This window comes from Pagrus major, chromosome 7, assembly GCF_040436345.1.
Source record: "Pagrus major chromosome 7, Pma_NU_1.0".
In the NCBI taxonomy this organism is placed as follows: domain Eukaryota; kingdom Metazoa; phylum Chordata; class Actinopteri; order Spariformes; family Sparidae; genus Pagrus; species Pagrus major.
Genome location: NC_133221.1, coordinates 320,473 through 341,172, shown reverse-complemented (window position 1 = coordinate 341,172; position 20,700 = coordinate 320,473). Strand labels below are relative to the sequence as shown.

General features: G+C 50.9%; 2 protein-coding genes across 3 annotated transcripts in view; both read left to right on the top strand.

Annotated features, from left to right (window-relative positions):
* Positions 1-132: 132 nt before the first annotated feature.
* On the top strand, positions 133-18,824 carry hcfc1b (host cell factor C1b). Of its 2 annotated transcripts, none has more exons than XM_073470742.1 (31): positions 133-949; positions 1,738-1,886; positions 2,149-2,309; positions 2,410-2,612; positions 3,352-3,436; positions 5,512-5,618; positions 5,756-5,935; positions 6,044-6,367; positions 6,456-6,604; positions 6,804-6,992; positions 8,922-9,149; positions 10,934-11,047; positions 11,138-11,330; positions 11,417-11,532; positions 11,728-11,857; positions 11,938-12,065; positions 12,273-12,444; positions 12,636-12,733; positions 12,833-12,949; positions 14,026-14,109; positions 14,904-14,970; positions 15,056-15,201; positions 15,284-15,463; positions 15,567-15,759; positions 16,062-16,205; positions 16,419-16,621; positions 16,752-16,868; positions 17,249-17,434; positions 17,737-18,034; positions 18,172-18,223; positions 18,552-18,824. In XM_073470742.1, exons 1-31 carry the CDS (start codon positions 769-771, stop codon positions 18,589-18,591), a joined length of 4,734 nt encoding a protein of 1,577 aa, XP_073326843.1. In that variant the 5' UTR covers positions 133-768; the 3' UTR covers positions 18,592-18,824. The 2 variants fall into 2 exon arrangements, with proteins under 2 accessions (XP_073326843.1, XP_073326842.1); XM_073470741.1 differs by having other exon boundaries at positions 16,059-16,205.
* Positions 18,825-20,535: 1,711 nt separating this feature from the next.
* LOC140999263 (uncharacterized) overlaps positions 20,536-20,700 on the top strand; it is a 20,671-nt gene continuing 20,506 nt past the window's right edge. Inside the window, exon 1 of the mRNA XM_073469585.1 lies at positions 20,536-20,624. The gene's annotated coding sequence lies outside the window, so the exon portion shown is untranslated. The remainder of the gene's footprint in view (positions 20,625-20,700) is intronic.

The window sequence follows — 20,700 nt, the reverse complement described above, 5'->3', positions numbered from 1 at the left end:
TAATGTCAGCTAGCTGATGGACGTGTTGTTAACGGGACAGGTCCGTCAGTATCAAGTGTGTGTTGATCATTAAACGGGGCATCATGACGGACTGTGAAGCTGCGGTGGATCAGCTGTCTGTTAGCAGTTAGCAGTTAGCAGTTAGCCACCTAGCCGTCTGGCCTCTGCCATTTCCAGCAGCTCTGTATGTTTTGTTGGTTGCTGTTAGCAGCAAGATGGCGGCTCCCATCCCGGCGCACATATCTCCTGCTCTGCATATTAACAGCAGCTTTTAGCCCCCACAGTGTCCCCTCACACTGATGCACGGAGTAGCCGTGCATCGCAATCACCCGCAGCTGGATATGCATTTCTGTTTCTGCTGGTTTCTGTTAGCCTGAGCAGCTACCGGCGGCTTTCTACCGACTCTGCACAGCGTTCACCGGGCTAAAATGGCGGACTGTCAACTGCTGTGTCTAGAATAGCTAACATCACACTGATCCCTCTCCAAATCACAGACTGTATCAGCAGAGGAGGATGTTTGTTCACGTAGTTAAATAAAAGTTACTGAATCTGTTGCAGACAGTTGATCTCTCCTCGCAGAGAACTAGCAAGGCCAGCTAGCCGCACAGCCTCTGCCAAATTAGCCGGCTAGTTAGCAGGCTAATGCTAATTCTGAGCCGCTATTAGCGAGCCAGAGACAATTTTAAACTTTTTGACACAACTCTTGACTGAATTTGGATTTTTCTCCTTCGTCGAGGACCGGGAGCCGTCACCCCTGACACTAGCGTCATGGCAACCGAACCGGCGAGCCCCGCGGTGCTGCAGCCCCGCTGGAAGCGCGTCGTAGGCTGGACTGGGCCGGTGCCGCGGCCCCGGCACGGACACCGAGCTGTGACGATCAAGGAGCTAATGGTGGTGTTCGGCGGAGGGAACGAGGGGATCGTGGACGAGCTGCACGTCTACAACACAGGTTCCGGTTTAACTCTAAATATCTATGAGATATGAGTGTTTGGGGAAATGATGAAGCTCCATGAAGAGGTGCTACCCGAGCTGCATTAGCCTCTCAATGCTAATTGTGATGAGCCAAGTTAAGCCGAAGAACTAAAGGTTTGCTGTTTTGGTTTTATTCGGTGGGTATGACTGAAACTGATGCGGGCGTTTGGGGTCAGAATGGAGTTTTAGCCCGCTAGGCTAGGTTAGCTTCTGCTAATTAAAGCTAACGAGCTAGCCGATGCTTAGAATGCTAACTGCATTAGCTGTTTAGCTAACGCAGCGGCTCTGGCAGTAACTGAGAAAAATGGCGCGTTTTGACTGAAAACATTGCCGACGTCACCAGGACACGCCCCCTGCTGCTGCAGCACAGCAGATGAAAACAAACAGAAATGAGAAGTTTGATTTATAATAATGTTCAGTGAGAGACGGAGCTCAGGTTCGGTTCTGTTCTGTCACAGCTGCACACTGTGGGTCAGAACTATGAGAAGTGAAGCCTGATGAACACAACATGTATTTATATTAAATGTGATGACTGCAGCTGGTTCACCTCATCTGACAGTCAGCTGATCAGATCAATGGACACGTCCTCACAGGACACACCTGTAGTTCCGTCTCCTCATACTCGTGACACGTCAGTGATCAGAACGTCCTCTGTGATGGAGGGTGGAGGAGGAGCAGAGGTACACCTGTGTGTTGTTGAAGTGTACCTGTAACATGTCCGTCCTCTGTCTCCCCACCTGTCTCCCCACCTGTCTCCCCCCGCAGCTACCAACCAGTGGTTCATCCCTGCAGTGCGAGGGGACGTCCCCCCCGGCTGCGCCGCCTACGGCTTCGTGTGCGACGGGACGAGGCTGCTGGTCTTTGGAGGGATGGTGGAGTACGGCAAATACAGCAGCGACCTGTACGAGCTGCAGGTCAGTGATGTCACTGCAGGGGCGGGGCCTCAGTACCCTGATGACAGTGTTGTTGCATCATGTGCCTGGTGCTGCTGAGTCGGCGCTACACGTTGTGTTTTAGTGAAGCAGAGAGATTAAAGTGTATCTGACCTTGTTGGCTCTGCTGCTGCTGCTGTTCAGTTAAACTTCATGACGCCGTCACTGTGGACGTGTGCAGGAGGAAGTGATGTCAGACAGGTGAGACAGGTGAACTCTGTATTTTACGGTTTGTCTCGTCCAGGCGAGTCGTTGGGAGTGGAAACGTCTGAAGGCCAAGGCTCCAAAGAACGGCCCGCCCCCCTGCCCCCGCCTTGGACACAGCTTCTCTCTGATTGGTAATTCCTGCTACCTGTTTGGAGGACTGGCCAATGACAGCGAAGACCCCAAGAACAACATCCCCAGGTAGGGACCATCAGACTGTCCTCAGGTACCCGCAGCACCTCCACAAAAACATCCTGAACATGTTGTGTGTGACGCCGTTAACGCCACCTGTCCCCGTCAGGTATCTGAACGACCTGTACTGTCTGGAGCTGCGGCCCGGCTCCAGCGTGGTCGGCTGGGAGATCCCGCCAACGTCGGGTCAGCCGCCACCACCCAGAGAGAGTCACACGGCCGTGGCGACGAGCGGCCGCAGAGCCAACAGACTCATCATCTACGGAGGGATGAGCGGCTGCAGGCTGGGAGACCTGTGGGTGCTCGACATAGGTGAGACGGGAGGTGAGACAGGAGGTGAGACAGGTGGTGAGAGAGGAGGTGAGACAGGTGGTGAGACAGGTGGTGAGAGAGGAGGTGAGACAGGTGAGAGAGGAGGTGAGACAGGTGGTGAGAGAGGAGGTGAGACAGGAGGTGAGACAGGTGAGAGAGGAGGTGAGACAGGTGGTGAGAGAGGAGGTGAGACAGGTGGTGAGAGGAGGTGAGAGAGGTGGTGAGAGGAGGTGAGACAGGTGGTGAGACGGGAGGTGAGAGAGGTGAGAGAGGAAGTGAGACAGGTGAGAGAGGAGGTGAGACAGGTGGCGAGAGGAGGTGAGACAGGTGAGAGAGGAAGTGAGACAGGTGAGAGAGGAGGTGAGACAGGTGGTGAGAGAGGAAGTGAGACGGGAGGTGAGAGAGGAAGTGAGACAGGTGGTGAGACAGGTGAGAGAGGAGGTGAGAGAGGAAGTGAGACAGGTGAGAGAGGAGGTGAGACAGGTGGTGAGAAGAGGTGAGACAGGTGGTGAGAGAGGAGGTGAGAGGAGGTGAGACAGGTGGTGAGAAGAGGTGAGACAGGTGGTGAGAGAGGAGGTGAGACAGGTGGTGAGACGGGAGGTGAGAGAGGAAGTGAGAGAGGAGGTGAGAGAGGAAGTGAGACAGGAGGTGAGACAGGAGGATTTCAACTCTTCAGTCATCCCTCATGGTGCTAAACTGTTCTGACTTCTGATTGGTTCCTGTCCTGGTGATGTCACAGACTCTCTGACATGGAGTAAACCCGTCCTCAATGGAACCGCCCCCCTCCCCCGCAGCCTGCACTCTGCCACCACCATCAACAACAAGTAACAACACACACTGCACACTACACACTACACACTACACACACACTATACACACACTACACACTACACTACACACACACTATACACTACACACTATACACACTACACACTACACACTACACACACACTACACACACTACACACACACTATACACACTACACACTACACACACACTGCACACTACACACTACACACACACTATACACACTACACACACACTGCACACTACACACTACACACACTACACACTACACACTATACACACTACACACTACACACTACACACTACACACACACACTACACACTACACACTATACACACTACACACTACACACTACACACACACTATACACACTACACACTACACACTATACACACTACACACTACACACTATACACTACACACACACTATACACACACTACACACTACACACTATACACACTGCACACTACACACTACACACACACTATACACACTACACACTACACACACACTATACACACTACACACACACTGCACACTACACACTACACACTACACACACACTACACACACTACACACTACACACACACTACACACACTGCACACTACACACTACACTACACACACACTATACACACTACACACTACACACTACACACACTACACACTATACACACTACACACACACTACACACACTACACACTACACACTACACACACTACACACTATACACACTACACGCTACACACACTACACACTCTACACACACACTACACACTACACACACTACACGCTACACACACTACACACACACTACACACACTACACGCTACACACACTATACACACTACACACACTATACACACTACACACACTACACACACTACACACACTATACACACTACACACACACTATACACACTACACACACTATACACACTACACACACTACACACACTATACACACTACACACACACTATACACACTACACACTACACACACACTACACACACTACACACACTACACACACTATACACACTACACACACTACACACACACTACACACAACACACTACACACACACACTACACACACTACACACACTACACACACTATACACACTACACACACACTATACACACTACACACACTACACACACTACACACACTATACACACTACACACACACTATACACACTACACACTACACACACACTACACACACTATACACACTACACACACTACACACACACTACACAAAGTTATCTGGGTGAGTAAATGATCGTATTTTATGCTAGAAATAAGGTCCAGGTTAAAAAAAATGGCAATTCCCCTTTAACGCATCTGTTAACCCGTCTGTCTCTCTCTACCTCTGCCTCCACCCGTCTGTCTCTCTCTCTGCCTCCACCCGTCTGTCTCTCTCTCTGCCTCCACCCGTCTGTCTCTCTCTGCCTCCACCCGTCTGTCTCTCTCTCTGCCTCCACCCGTCTGTCTCTCTCTCTGCCTCCACCCGTCTGTCTCTCTCTGCCTCCACCCGTCTGTCTCTCTCTCTGCCTCCACCCGTCTGTCTCTCTCTCTGCCTCCACCCGTCTGTCTCTCTCTCTGCCTCCACCCGTCTGTCTCTCTCTACCTCTGCCTCCACCCGTCTGTCTCTCTCTCTGCCTCCACCCGTCTGTCTCTCTCTCTGCCTCCACCCGTCTGTCTCTCTCTCTGCCTCCACCCGTCTGTCTCTCTCTACCTCTGCCCGTCTGTCTCTCTCTACCTCTGCCCGTCTGTCTCTCTCTACCTCTGCCTCCACCCGTCTGTCTCTCTCTCTGCCTCCACCCGTCTGTCTCTCTCTGCCTCCACCCGTCTGTCTCTCTCTCTGCCTCCACCCGTCTGTCTCTCTCTGCCTCCACCCGTCTGTCTTTCTCTCTGCCTCCGCCCGTCTGTCTTTCTCTCTGCCTCTGCCCGTCTGTCTCTCTCTACCTCTGCCCGTCTGTCTCTCTGCCTCTGCCCGTCTGTCTCTCTCTGCCTCTGCCCGTCTGTCTCTCTCTGCCTCCGCCCGTCTGTCTGTCTGCCTCCACCCGTCTGTCTCTCTGCAGGATGTATGTGTTTGGAGGGTGGGTTCCTCTGGTGATGGATGATGCCAAAGTGGCGACTCATGAGAAGGAGTGGAAGTGCACCAACACACTGGCCTGCCTCAACCTGGGTACACACACACACACACACACACACACACACACACACACACACACACACACACACACACACACACACACACACATAGAGTAGGAACATCAGGATGATGATGACTGTATATCTGTCCACCTGTCTGTCTGTGTGTAGACACGATGTGCTGGGAGACGGTCCTGATGGACAGTCTGGAGGAGAACGTCCCCAGAGCTCGAGCAGGTCACTGCAGCGTCGCCATCAACTCCAGACTGTACATCTGGAGCGGCAGGGACGGATACAGGAAGGCCTGGAACAACCAGGTGTGCTGCAAGGACCTGTGGTACCTGGAGACAGGTGAGGACGACTGTTTACTACTGTAACACCTGGAGACAGGTGAGGACGACTGTCCGATCTTTCCGTGTCACCTGTCCGTCTGACCCTGTCTCACCTGTCTGTCCTCAGAGCGTCCCTGCGCTCCCTCTCGGGTGCAGTTGGTCCGAGCCAACACGTCGTCTCTGGAGGTGAGCTGGGGGCCGTCGCAGACCGCCGACACTTACCTGCTGCAGCTGCAGAAGTACAACATTCCCAGCACACCTGCAGCAGCCTCTCCTGCCTCTAGCTCCACCCCCGTCCCCACCGCCACACCTGGAGCCAGCTCTTCCAAGAACCCCGTCGCCATGACACCAGCAAACCAAACTCTCCCACTGTCCGGCATCACGCTGGTCCCCTCCCCCACTGCCTCCATACCACCTGGAAGCCCATTGACTACTGCGGCCAAAGCACCAGGTAGGTTCACACACCTGTACAGGTAGATGAACAGGTGACAGAGCGGGTAGATGTGACTGTTCCTCACCTGTCTTCTGTATTTCTGCAGCTGTCCTGAAGGTGGCAGCAGCTCCAGGTACAGCAGGCGGAGCCTCCATCGTCACAGTGAGACAGGCCACGCCCAAATCCCCAGTCGCCGTGACGACACTTCCTGCAGGTGTTCGTATGGTCGTACCTGTTCAGGCCGGTCAGGGGACGGTAAAGAGATCTTTCTGATTCCTACCTGTTAACTCAGGGTCAGCTCAGTCCTGTAGAGTGACATCACTTCCTGTCATCATGTGACTAAATTCAATATAAGTCATGTGATAACCAAACGATCTCCATGACAACTCAGGAACACCTCCAGCAGGGTACTGTCTCGTCTCACACACCCATCCTGCTTCCTGTCTGCTCTCAGCCAATAGGAAGCAGTCCTCAGATGAGCGGTATGGCGGCATTGGCGGCGGCGGCTGCAGCAACTCAGAAGATTACTCCGTCCTCAGCGACGGTGCTGAACGTCCCGGCAGGAACGACGATTGTGAAGACGGTGGCTGTGAGTCCAGGATCGAGTAGCCTGCCGGTCAAAGTGGCCGCTCCAGTGACAATGGTACATACAGTACACAGCTGTGATACTCAGAGTACACGCTGGAGAGTACTCTGTCAGGGTACTGTTACTGAGTCCTGTTACTGACAGTACTGTCACTGACAGTACTGTTACTGAGTCCTGTTACTGACAGTCCTGTTACTGACAGTACTGTTACTGACAGTCCTGTTACTGACAGTACTGTTACTGAGTCCTGTTACTGACAGTACTGTTACTGAGTCCTGTTACTGACAGTACTGTTACTGACAGTCCTGTTACTGAGTCCTGTTACTGAGTCCTGTTACTGAGTCCTGTTACTGACAGTACTGTTACTGAGTCCTGTTACTGACAGTCCTGTTACTGAGTCCTGTTACTGACAGTACTGTTACTGACAGTCCTGTTACTGGGTCCTGTTACTGACAGTACTGTTACTGAGTCCTGTTACTGACAGTACTGTTACTGACAGTCCTGTTACTGAGTCCTGTTACTGACAGTACTGTTACTGACAGTACTGTTACTGACAGTCCTGTTACTGACAGTACTGTTACTGAGTCCTGTTACTGACAGTAACAGTACTCAGTAACAGTTACAGTTACTGTCAGTAACAGTACTGTCAGTAACAGTACTGTTACTGACAGTCCTGTTACTGACAGTACTGTTACTGACAGTACTGTTACTGACAGTACTGTCAGTAACAGTACTGTTACTGACAGTACTGTTACTGAGTCCTGTTACTGAGTCCTGTTACTGACAGTATTGTTACTGACAGTACTGCTACTGAGTACTGTTACTGACAGCAGAGGTCAGATGTCAGCCTGTATGAACCTGAGCAGCTTCATATCCGTCTTATCTTCTGCTGCTGTTTGCCCTCACATGTCCTCACTGCTGCAGCAGAGTGACATAAAGGATCCCAGAAGATGTCTGTGTCAGTGGTGACCCAGTTCTCAGTACACGAGAGGAACCATCAGAATAATCAGAATTTATCTTCATCCTCTTCACACCACCCTTAAACAAGGATACAGTAACACACACATCAGGTCCTCTTTAAAGCTATAGTTGGTAATCCTGTTCAGAAACACTTTGTTATACTGGGTGAAATGGTCCTTCCATCCTGAGAGTAGTCAATACATAATGTGTTCAGAAAAAGGAACGAAAAAAATCAGACCTCTGGGGCAGAGCAGGCCTGTAAAAACTCTGACCAATCCCTGCCTCTCGGTCCGAGTGGAAAGAACCAATCAGATGCCTTCATGTCTTGTCCTGCCCACGCCCCCCTCTGTCCCTCCCTCCTCCCTGCGTGCACTCATCATGTGTCACCGTTGCCGGAAATATTCAGCACGCTCCAGACGGTCAGCAGGAGAGCACATGCAGCCAGGAGTAGCACTGCCAGCGTTACTTGTAACGGCTCGCCCGCTAAACGGGCTCAGAAAACAAAGCCGGAGGCAGAAAAGGCTGCAACGAGGAAGGCTTTGGATAAAACCAGAGGGAAAACCAGAGTCAACATCGGTTCAGCTTTTGAACGGTGGAGACAACTGAGGGAGCTGAAGGGCCTAAGAAGTGATGCAGAGGTTGCTGTCTTTCTGTTGGACAGGTAATTATTTGTTTTTGCTAATACTCGGCTCTCCTCTGCCCTGCTGACTCCGACTGTCAGATGCGCGTTCAAGTTTGTGGGGGCGTGGCTTTGGACGGAGCGCTGACAGGAGGGGGTGGAGCTTAGAGGAGGTGCCACTTTAAAATCTTGCTAGCTCTCCAACATTACCAACTATAGCTTTAATGAAATGTTTATGAAACTACAACTAAAAACTACTAAATAAACAAAAATGAATGTTTGCAGCCAAGAACAGATAAATACAGTAAATACAGTGATGAACACCTGATCAATAAATAAAAGCAGGTGATGACTGAGTGAAGACTGATGACAAAGAAAGTCTCACAGGTCTTCTGTGTGTGTCTCAGGTGAGTAACCCGGCCACCCGCATGCTGAAGACTGCTGCAGCTCAGGTGGGCGCGGCTTCAGTTGTCTCCACCCCCGGCACCCCCAGCCGACCAATCATTACAGTCCATAAGTCTGGCACGGTGACGGTCTCCCAGCAGGCTCAGGTGGTCACCACGGTGGTGGGCGGAGTTACAAAGACCATCACTCTGGTTAACAGTCCACTCGGTGTGGGAGGAGGCGGAGCTCTGGTGAGTGATGTCACTTGTCTCATTAACATATCAAGTTTTATTTTCATTAAGAGACGGAAACAAACAGGAAGCTGCAAAGTTTTCACACGTCTGTAAGAGATTAATGGAGAATATGATTAATCAATAAAATCCACAGTTGGCAGCTCAACACTCAAAGGTCCAGTGTGGTGGATTTAGTGCCAGATTACAACCAACTGAACACCCCTCATCTCCTCCGCCCCTACAAACACAGTCTCTCTGTAGAGTCAGCGTTTGGTTTAACTCATCTGAACTCCTGTAGAAACATGGCCGACTCTCTCGTGAAAGAGTCTTCGAGTGAATCCTGAGCTCAGCGTCTCTCTGTTGCTGACCTGTTCAAGTTTGATGCTGCTGGACTTTGTCTCTGCGCTCAGCTAACAGAACTAACAGAGAGCTAATGTTTACAAATGAGACTCTTTGGCAACTTATATGAGGAAAAGCCTCTGTCCGACTGACTCTTCGTCACATTTCTGCCTGAAAAACAGCATCTGTCCCCGTCAAAAAACTTTAACTCACCAACTGAGGACTGACTGTCGTGGTGATTTTTTTCACCACGACAGTCAGTCCTCCCGACCGAGACTCAGTGAACCTTCCCCCCAGAAAACAGCCTCCCTCCCCACAAGTGAAATGGTAAGACAGCGTCCTGTTGACTGATGGCGATTATGTAATTATGTAATTTAGAGAAAAATGTAACTTTGTCAATTTCCAGGATGTTTGGTGGGTCAGGATCTCAACCACAACACATTATAACAGCATCCATATTAGGGGTGTCACGATTGTCCAAATCCTCGATTTGATTCAATTTTCGATTCTAAGGTCACGGTTCAATTCGATTCTCGATTTTTACGTTTATTTTTTTTAAAGCACAGACTTTAAAGCACACAAACTTATATCTTCAGTCAACTGGAAACTTAAACAAAATAACCTGCCATCTAGTTTCTCTTTTGTAACTGCAGTCTTCTTCACAGAAGACATTCAAGTTCACAACGAAACACACAAAAAATAAACAGCCATGTCCACAGTCTTCTCTGAACAATGAAGTGTCTTAAAAAACTATTTCCAACAGCTGGACACAAGGTGCGTCAGGTGTGAGTGGGCGAGCGAGAGAGGGAGCGTGCGTACTGCGGACAGTGAATGAATGGGAGAGGAAGGAGAAGGAAAGCAGCAGCAGCAGCAAAGTGAACAGTACAGGCTGCAGCTTGGCTGAATAAAGGCGACGGCTCCTCAACATACAGCAAAGCTCCCTGGTGTTATTTCCCCGCCAGCTTACCACGTGAAAGCGGGTTCACCCCAAAGGTAAACAGAAACTTCGGCCCTGGAGGAAATCATCTCCCCTGTGCTGCCCGACCCGTGTACCGTCACGCCTCTTTTGGAGCCGCGGTGCCGGCTTGCTGTGTGAATGACACTCTGGTTCGTCTTTTACGCCGGAGCTGCTCGGCTCTGTGTGAACAAACAACGGCGGAGAATTGGCGAACCGCCGCTGCGGCGATAATGCGGCGTCTCTGTGTGAAAAGGGCTGGTAACTTGTGGTTGTGATGTAACTTGTGACCTTTGCTCGCACACTGTGCGCCGAAATCATTTTCCCTGTTCGCACATACATTTTTTTAGGGGCAAATGTGAGTGAAATGCTCGCACTGTAGAGCCCTGTGTTTGTGTCACGTCTTCATCCTCAACACCACAACATCGTCTTCATCACAGACTCGTCTCCTCTCCTCGACTCACTGATTCAAACTTTTGTAATTAATTAAATCCTTCCTGTGTTTCAGATCGGTAACCTTGGCAACCTGGGGAAGGTGGTGTCAGTGGTTCAGACCAAACCAGTTCAGAGTGGATCCATTACTGGTCAGGCTGGGAGCAGCCCAGTGACCCAGATCCTCCAGGTACTGGTGACTGACGACAAGTGAGGAGGAGAGGGTGATACCAGCAGAGACGCTAACACCTGTCTCTCTCTGTCTGTCTCTCTGTCTCAGACGAAGGGCGCTCTCCCAGCAGGAACCATCCTGAAGTTGGTGACATCAGCAGACGGTAAACAGACGACCCTCCTCAGCACCGCGCAGGCCGGATCCAACAAATCCACCATCCTGGGCGTTGCCCCGGGAACCTCCAAACCCGGGACCACCATCATCAAGACCATCCCAGTGTCTGCACTGCAGGGGGGGGCAGGTACCACGACAACCCACACCTGAACACCTGAGCTGCTTTTCATTTAACACTTAATGACTGACTGAGTGAAGCTCCGCCCCCTACAGGCGCCAACAGTCCAATCACCCTCCTGACCACCAAGATGGTCACACCAGGAAGTGGCAGCAAGATCCTCACCACTGTCCCCAAAATCAGTGCCGCCGGCCAGCAGGGCCTCACACAGGTAACATAGACACACACACATAGACACACACACACACACACACACACACACACACACACACACACACACACACACACACACACACACAGGTAACACACACATACAGGTAACACACACACACAGGTAACCTGCCTTTACCCAGAATCCCCTGTGTGTAGGCTCATGTGTTCTGAGCTCTCGTGCTCGTGTGTCCAGGTGGTGCTGAAAGGAGCTCCTGGGATGCCTGGCACCATCCTCAGGACCGTCCCAATGGGCGGAGTCAGACTGATGTCACCTGTGGCAAACAAACCCACTGTCACCACGCTGGTCGTCAAGGGAACCACAGGTAAGCACAGGTCAGACGCCCGTCAGCTGGAACCGTCCTGCACTGAGCCGGCCTCCATCAGTCTGTCTCTGTCTCTGCAGGTGTGTCCACGCTGGGGACCGTAACAGGAAGTGCCTCCCTGGCCACGCCCATCACCACCCTGGCATCCATCGCTAATCTGTCCAGCCAGGTTACCACGGCAACTGCAGCGGCAACAGGTCCTAAACAGGTATTGATATAATACTGTAGTAGTACTGTAGTAGTACTGTAGTAATAGTGTAGTAGTAGTGTAGTAGTAGTGCTATACTAGTACTGTAGTAATACTGTAGTAGTACTGTAGTAGTACTGTAGTAATACTGTAGTAATACTGTAGTAGTGCTGTAGTAGTACTGTAGTAGTGTAGTACTGTAGTAATACTGCAGTTTCGTCCCATCAGGTGACGCTGATCACGACTCCGAGCGGCGCCGAGGCTCAGCCGCTGGTCCAGGATCTGCCCGTCACCATCATGGCTTCTCCTACTTCAGAAGAACCTGGAAGTACTGCAAGTACTACTACAAGTACTACGACTACTGCAGGGGAAGAGGCTGGAGACAATGCAGCTGCTACAGGTACATAAACTACTGTTAGTACTACAGCTGCAGATACTAGTATTAGTTTCAGTCAGTGTACAGGATACAAAGAGTAGTAGTATTGCAGTATTACCACTAGTACTGCAGTATTACCACTAGTACTGCAGTAAACTGTTGCAGACATAACCAGGTGTGTTGATGATGTCACTGTGATGCTGATGATGCTGCAGTGATGCTGGTCTGCTCCAACCCGCCCTGCGAGACGCACGAAACCGGCACCACCAATACCGCCACCGTGGCCTCCGCCAGCATGAGCCGAACACTGCAGGTGAGCTGCTACTCCACATACAATACGCCATCGATACACAGGCGCCAAGTATCAATACTGTGTGTGTCTGTGTGTCTGTGTCTGTGTGTGTGTGTGTAGTCTCCACATCCTGTCAGTCTGAACGGAGGGAACACCTGCTCCAACCCACCGTGTGAGACTCACGAGACAGGAACCACCAACACTGCGACCACAGCTGGAGCTGGAGGACTCAGACAGGTGAGAGAACTGTGCAGGTGTGTCTGTGTTGACTGTACAGGACGCAGATTTGTGTACTTGAGAAACACCCTGATGTTTACTGCACTGTCCACGCCGTGAGCCTTCTGCACATACTCAGCTGACCCAGAATGCATTGTGTCTGTTCAGGCTGCGAGGCAGACGGTTCGAGTTCCACACTGGAGTTTTCTTAACACAAGGTTGCTAGCAGCCAGCTAAACGTTAGCTAGCTAGCAGCCAGCTAAACCCCAGTTTCAACCGGACCAATCACGGCCGCGATACATTTGTTTCAGCAGCGTCCCAGAAGCAGTGCTCGGCTCTGTTCCACGCAGAATATACACTCTGTTTCTGACGGAAGAGAACCGCAGCCATCAGTCTGCATGGAGCGGATCGAGCCAGACAGGAAGTCAGGCAGCTCAACGGCAAAGCGCATCCAGTCCATTTTCAAAATAAAGCACTGTGCCGACCCGGCAGCTACAGCACAACAAAGTCAGCAATGTTAATAACAAACACACTGAAAACAGACAAGTAATGAAACGATTTAGCTACGTAGCTGCTGAACCACAGGAGCAGAACCAGAATCAAGGAGAAATTATGAAATACACAATCTGAGCAGGTCGACACCATCGGGCCGACATGACGCTCCCAGCAGGACGGAACAAAACAGCCTCACACACACCAAGTGACAGAGACCTGGTGGAGTCCAGCCTGACCCGTCTGCTCGTTAAGACGTCCGGACCGTAGCTTCTCACACAGTTCTGATTCTGACCGTTACTTCACCTTCATACTTTACACTTAAAAATCGAAGCTGAACCACAAACAGTCTTTACCTCCAGATAACACTGGAACATGTTGGGCCACATGGAGCGGTGGACGTCATGTTGGTGAGACAGTAATGTGATCCATTCAGTCCTTGTTGCTTCACTTGAGTTGGGAGTGAAGGCTCTGCTGGTGATCATGTTTAATGGTCTGTCAGTCCTTAGTTTATACTGATGGAGTGTGTGTGTGTGTGTGTGTGTGTGTGTGTGTGTGTGTGTGTGTGTGTGTGTGTGTGTGTGTGTGTGTGTGTGTGCCTCCAGGTGTGCTCCAACCCACCGTGTGAGACTCACGAGACAGGAACCACCAACACTGCCACCACAGCTGGAGCTGGAGGACTCAGACAGGTGAGACAACGCTAGGGATGTGCCGATCCGATGTTCAGTATCGGTATTGGTCCGATATTGCCCAAAATCACTGGATCGGATATCTGAGAGGGGAAAATGTATAATCCGGTCTGATTCATCGGCCTAAACTCTCCCATAAATACTTAAACTACGAGAGCAGCATGTGTCACATGACCAGCTGGAGCGAGCTTGAGTGACTGTCATCCGTTTTACCACCAGCACGTTTGGCAGCGCTGAGTCGAACCGAATCAAACCAAGCAGAGCCGAGTCAAACCGAGCAGAGCCGACCGGCAGATGTAATGGATAAACGGCACAAGTGTGTGAGTTCATTGTGAAACGTTGACATGTGGAGCTCAGACTGAATCCAGTGTCGTCACTCAGTCTGACGGCAGACTGGACCGACTCTGAGCAGCCGGTGGCTCACACACTGCTGGTTCCTGCTCGTCGCTGAGGTTCAGACTACATACTGATGCTCAAAGTTCTGTGTGTCACAGAAGAAGAAGCAGCACTGCTGCAGAGCTGAGTCAGGATGTCGTCTCTGTAAGAAGAATATTTGATCTAAATGTTTAAACATGTTCAAATTTTACAGGTGAAACAAAGATGTGCTCTCTGTAGCTTTGTTGTTTAAGAGAGGGGGAGGCTGCATCAGACTGGTATCGGTATCGGCAGATACTCGGTGTTGTCTTATCGATATCTGGCATTAAAAAGCGGTACGGACCCATTTCACCTGACTGCACACAGGTGCACTGATGATCAGTGATTGGTTAAAACCTGAGCTCCGTTTGTGCCTCCAGGTGTGCTCCAACCCACCGTGTGAGACTCACGAGACAGGAACCACCAACACTGCCACCACAGCTACAGGTGAGCTGCTCTCACACCTGTCCTCTGTCCGCCCACAGTCAAATCTACCGCTCACGTGACATCACTTCCTGTCCTATGTCTCCAGCTCAGCAGGGTGGAGACAGTCTGCAGGGAGACTCCACAGACCCGTCCTCCACCTCCTCTGACCCAGCCTCCTCCACCACGGCCAGTCAGAGCAGAGCTGTTACCACAGTTACACAGGCCACACCCACCCCTGGACCATCCATACCTGTAAGTGACACCCACACACATACACACACACACGCCATCGTCATTGCTGACGTCCCATGATTCCCTCTGTCTGTTTGTGCAGGAGATCACCTCATTGGTCAGAGAGGGCAGGGCGGAGTCCTCGGAGGCGGAGGCTGTTGCCATGGTGATGGCAGCAGAGGGGGAGGAGCCTATGCAGACAGCCAGCCAGTCAGAGCGTGTGATGTCATCAGCAGTGCCTGTGTTACAGGTTCATGTGGAGGGCAGTGAGGCAGCAGCGCAGGTACACACACACACACACACACACACACACACACACACACACACACACACACACACACACAACACAAACAGTGAGATGACCAATCAGCTTGTCCCTCTGTCAGATGGAGTCCTCAGACAGCGGTCTTCCTCAGGAGCTGATGTCATCAGAAGGGGACGGAGGTGAAGTGGTCTCCGGGGCGACGACCCTGATGGTGACAGGACTGACCCCAGATCAGCTTGCTGTTACCACGGCAACAGAGGAGGCAGTTCAGCAGGCGACGATACAGGCAGTCCTGCAGGCAGCAGGACACATGGGTACGATGGGTACACACACACACACACACACACACACACACACACACACACACACACACACACACACACACACACACACAGTGAGTCCGTTCAGTCACATCAACACATTAAACACACACAGCGTCTGTGTGATGATGTCACCATCTGCCTGTTACTGTTGTTGTTGTTGTGTTTGTGTTCGTGTTTGTTCACCCGCCGACACACAAAAACGTTCAGACAGGATGAACCACACACGTACGAGTCGTCCCCACACACTGAAGACAACCTGTTTGTGTTTGTGTGCGTGTGTGTGTGAGAAGCAGACGGCTCAGTGGATCAGTCCATCCCCATCGTCCTGACCCAGCAGGAGCTGGCAGCTCTGGTCCAACAGCAGCAGCACCTGCAGGACGTCCACAACCAACCAGAACCAGCAGAACCAGAGCCACAGCACAGCAGCATGCCCACAGGTACACCTGCAGTGATGTCACAGTGATGTGGTGTCTGTCTCACCTCCTGTGGGAACAGATCCAAAGGTTCAGAGCAGAACATGAATATTAACATAACACCACCTGCAGACATCAGGTGCTGATCGTCACTGCAGCTTTAAGTCACAGTTCTATGATGTCATTACTGTCCACTGACAGGATTCAATAAAGTTTTTGAACCCTCCTGTTTCCCAGAGGGCCTTGCTCCAGCAGACAGCCTGAATGACCCGGCAGCAGAGAGTAACGGACACGAGCTGACATCATCAGCAGTGACGAGCGCCGTGGCCCGATTGGCCAGTACATTTGGCCCCGCCCCTTCTCTGACAGCAAGCCCGGCTAAAAGTCAAACCACCGCTGCGCTCGCTGAGGGGACCAATGGCATCGCAGCAACTGCAGGGGTGAGACACAGTGCTGCAGAGCAACAACAGTGTGATGCTAACAACATGCTAACTGTCTGTCTGTGTGTGTGTGTGTGTGTGTGTGTGTGTGTGTGTGTGTGTGTGTGTGTGTGTGTGTGTGTGTGAGCAGGGCGTCCAGGAGAGGTCGGTGCTGAGGGACAGTCAGTGGTTTGACGTTGGAATAGTCAAAGTGACCAACATGCTGGTGTCACATTACTACGTCCCCTACGACGACAACATGGCCGACGTAAGAACTGAAAATCAATTCACTGATGATGACTCTTAATGTGGCGGGGCTCAGTCAGGAACAGGGTCCTGGTCTAACAGGGTCCAGGTCTAACGGTCCTGGTCTAACAGGGTCCTGGTCTAACAGGGTCCTGGTCTAACAGGGTCCTGGTCTAACAGGACCTTCATTAAAGGTCTTCATTCAACAGGAACCACAGCTACATTTTCAAAATAAAAGCATCATTGACCTTCAAAATTAACTTCACCTGCTTGAACATCATCACATCAACAGGTGATTGATGATGTCTCCACCTGCAGGATGACTCAGGTGTGATGTTATTGATCAGGTGAGGTGATTGACCAGGTGATTGATGGTGTTATTGATGATGTCCCCACCTGCAGGATGACTCAGGTGTGATGCCGGACTACAGTCAGATGAGGAAGGTGGAGCTGCAGCCGGGGACAGCCTATAAGTTTCGGGTGGCAGGGATCAATATCTGCGGCCGTGGAAACTTCTCGGACATGTCGGCATTTAAAACGTGTCTTCCTGGTTTCCCCGGAGCGCCGTGTGCCATCAAGATCAGCAAGGTGAGACTCACTTCCTGTTTGTAAGTCCAGTCAGAACCAGCAGGATGTGTTATTGATCAGAGACCAGCAGGATGTGTTATTGATCAGAGACCAGCAGGGGGAGCATGTTCACTCTGATTCTTCTTCTTCTGTTTAAACTCATCAGCTGTTCTCCTCTCTGTGATGATCAGTGTCAGTCTCACTGCAGCCTCAGCTCTGATAGGTCAGCTGATCCTCAGTATTGATCTGGTCTCATGTGGTCTGATGATCATCAGCCGGTTTCATGATCTTTGAACTCTTCACCTCTGACTCTGGTTCTGCAGAACCTGGATGGGGCTCAGCTCACCTGGGAGCCTCCTGCCGTCACGTCGGGGAAGATCACCGAGTACTCGGTATACCTGGCCATCCAGTCCAGCCAGGCCACCTCTGGTTCAGGTTCTGGTCCAGCCCAGCTGGCCTTCATGAGGGTCTACTGCGGTCCCAACCCATCCTGCCTGGTCCAGGCCTCCAGCCTCGCCAACGCCCACATCGACTACACCACCAAGCCCGCCATCATCTTCCGTATCGCCGCACGCAACCAGAAGGGCTACGGGCCGGCCACGCAGGTCCGGTGGCTACAAGGTGAGAATGATGAAGAACCAGAAGGAAGACAGGCCGGGGACAGGAACCAGGAGACAGAATTCAAATAAGATGATGTTAATTATTATTAATCATTTTATTTGTGATGTTCTTCTGAACGATGGGTTTGTCTCCTGTAGAAAAAGAGTCGAGTAAAGCAGCTGTGAAGAGAGCGGGAGCTGCTGCTGATGGGTGAGATGATTTTATTCACATGAAGAAGAACTCAGTCCAACAGTGTGAGCGCAGCAGCACCAGTCTCATTACAGTCATCTGATTTATCACATATTCATTATTAATGTCACAATTTCTCAGTTTGTCCTCCTTCATCACCTCCAGCTGCATGGACTCCACAAGTCAGTGTAAAACCTGCTGACTCATTCATGTTATGACAGCTGCTTCCTGTGATGTCACAGTGTTCCACAGAGCTTCCTGTGATGTCACAGTGTTCCACAGAGCTTCCTGTGATGTCACAGGAAGTCCTTTTTTTAACTCTCATCAATGTTTTGCTTTGTTTCTTCAGTAAACCTGTCGGACCAAAGAAGTTCAAAACCGACCAATAGGAGGAGCCAGCGTTCTGCTGAAGACTGTGATTGGTGACTGTGGTATTAAGTCCCACCCTGCAGCTGGTTACCATGTCGACGAGGAGGAGGCGGGGCTCTGGCAGCTTCCTGTCCTACAGGAAACAAAGAGTCAACAACTTTTGGAAAAAGTAAAGTTTATGAAATGTAGATGTCTGTCTCTCTCTCTGTCTCTCTGTGTCTCTGTCTCTCTGTGTCTCTCTGTCTCTCTCTCTGTCTCTGTCTCTCTCTCTGTCTCTGTCTCTCTCTCTGTCTCTCTGTGTCTCTGTCTCTCTGTGTCTCTGTCTCTCTGTGTCTCTCTCTCTCTGTCTCTCTGTCTCTCTGTGTCTCTCTCTCTGTCTCTCTCTCTCTGTCTCTCTGTGTCTCTGTCTCTCTGTCTCTCTCTGTCTCTCTGTGTCTCTCTCTCTCTCTGTCTCTCTCTCTCTGTCTCTCTGTCTCTCTGTGTCTCTCTCTGTCTCTCTCTCTCTGTCTCTCTGTGTCTCTGTCTCTCTGTCTCTCTCTGTCTCTCTGTCTCTCTCTGTCTCTCTGTGTCTCTGTCTCTCTCTGTCTCTCTCTCTCTGTCTCTCTGTCTCTCTGTCTCTCTCTGTCTCTCTGTGTCTCTGTCTCTCTGTGTCTCTCTGTGTCTCTCTCTCTCTCTGTCTCTCTCTCTCTGTCTCTCTGTGTCTCTGTGTCTCTCTCTGTCTCTCTCTCTCTGTGTGTCTCTCTGTCTCTCTCTGTGTCTCTCTCTCTCTCTCTCTGTGTGTCTCTCTGTCTCTCTCTGTCTCTCTGTGTCTCTGTCTCTCTCTCTGTGTCTCTCTCTGTGTCTCTCTGTGTCTCTGTCTCTCTCTCTGTGTTACTCTGTGTCTCTCGCCCTCTCTCTGAGGTCATGATGAAGGTCAAAGGTCACGGTGCTGTCTGGAGGCGGAGTCTATGGGGGCGGGGTTAAAACCAGCTCTGTTGTAAATAATTTTCTTTCTGTAGCATCAAAATATTTAGTTTTTCCTTTTTTATGAACGTCTGTAAGAAAATGATTATTTCTTCTTCTGTTGTTGATGACGCAGTGATGCAGCTCCGCCATCCTTCAGTGTGTCTGAGCAGGAAGTGAATGTTTTTTCAGCTGTTTGAAATTGAACCTGTTGTTTGTGAATATTCTCTGGAACAATAAAGATTTTTAGAGCATTTTTCTACCCACCGTGCTGACGCCACTTCCTGTCGTCAAACTCAGTTTTCATTCACAACCTGTTTCTGATTCTGCTCTGGAAACACTGCAGTCTGATCCAGTGACACAGCCGGGTTAGCTTAATGCTAATGCTAACAACATTTCCTACCTTCGCATTAAAACACTCCAGGCTTTTATTGTGAAGGTGGATGGCCTCTCTTCCTGTGTCTGTTTGCAGCTCGGCAGGTATTTTATTTTGAAAAGATGCGCTGAGTGAAGCAGACATAAACAACTGATCAGTTTGATCAGGTTATTGATGAGCAGCAGCTTCATTAAAACATAAATTATTTTTTAAACTAAAGATTTAAAATGTTCATGTTTAATCCAATCAGATCACACAGCACCGATAACTAATAATCATGTTATCCATCTGTTGATCACATCACTCTCCGTTGTGAGCCGGTGTGTGCGCGCACGAACGGGCGCGTGCCCGCCGCGTCGTGTGCGCGCCTGGCGGTGCTGATGGAGGCTGATTCAGTGTGAACAGACGCTGCTGGAGGAGGAGGTGGAGGAGCAGGGACCTTCATCTGATCACATCATCGATCCGCGATGATCGATCGATGACCTCTGATCAACTCATTTGATCCCGGAGCGGCTGCACGAGGCCACAATCAACGTCATCAATCAATCAATCAGCGTCATCGATCGCACCTGATGTGTGGAGCGCGATCCGCAGCGGAGACAATCAGCTGAGCGGAGGTTCTGGAGCTGCCCGGCTCCGGATCATGTGACCGACGGGCTGCAGGTTCGATCCCCGGCGAGGGAACCCGCAGGACGTCCGGAGCCGCAGGAGGTCCAGGAGGTCCAGGAGGTCCAGGTAGGAGATGTTTGACCCGAAGGAACCATCACTAGCGGGACACGCTGGCCCCTCCCGCACGCAGCACACCGCACCA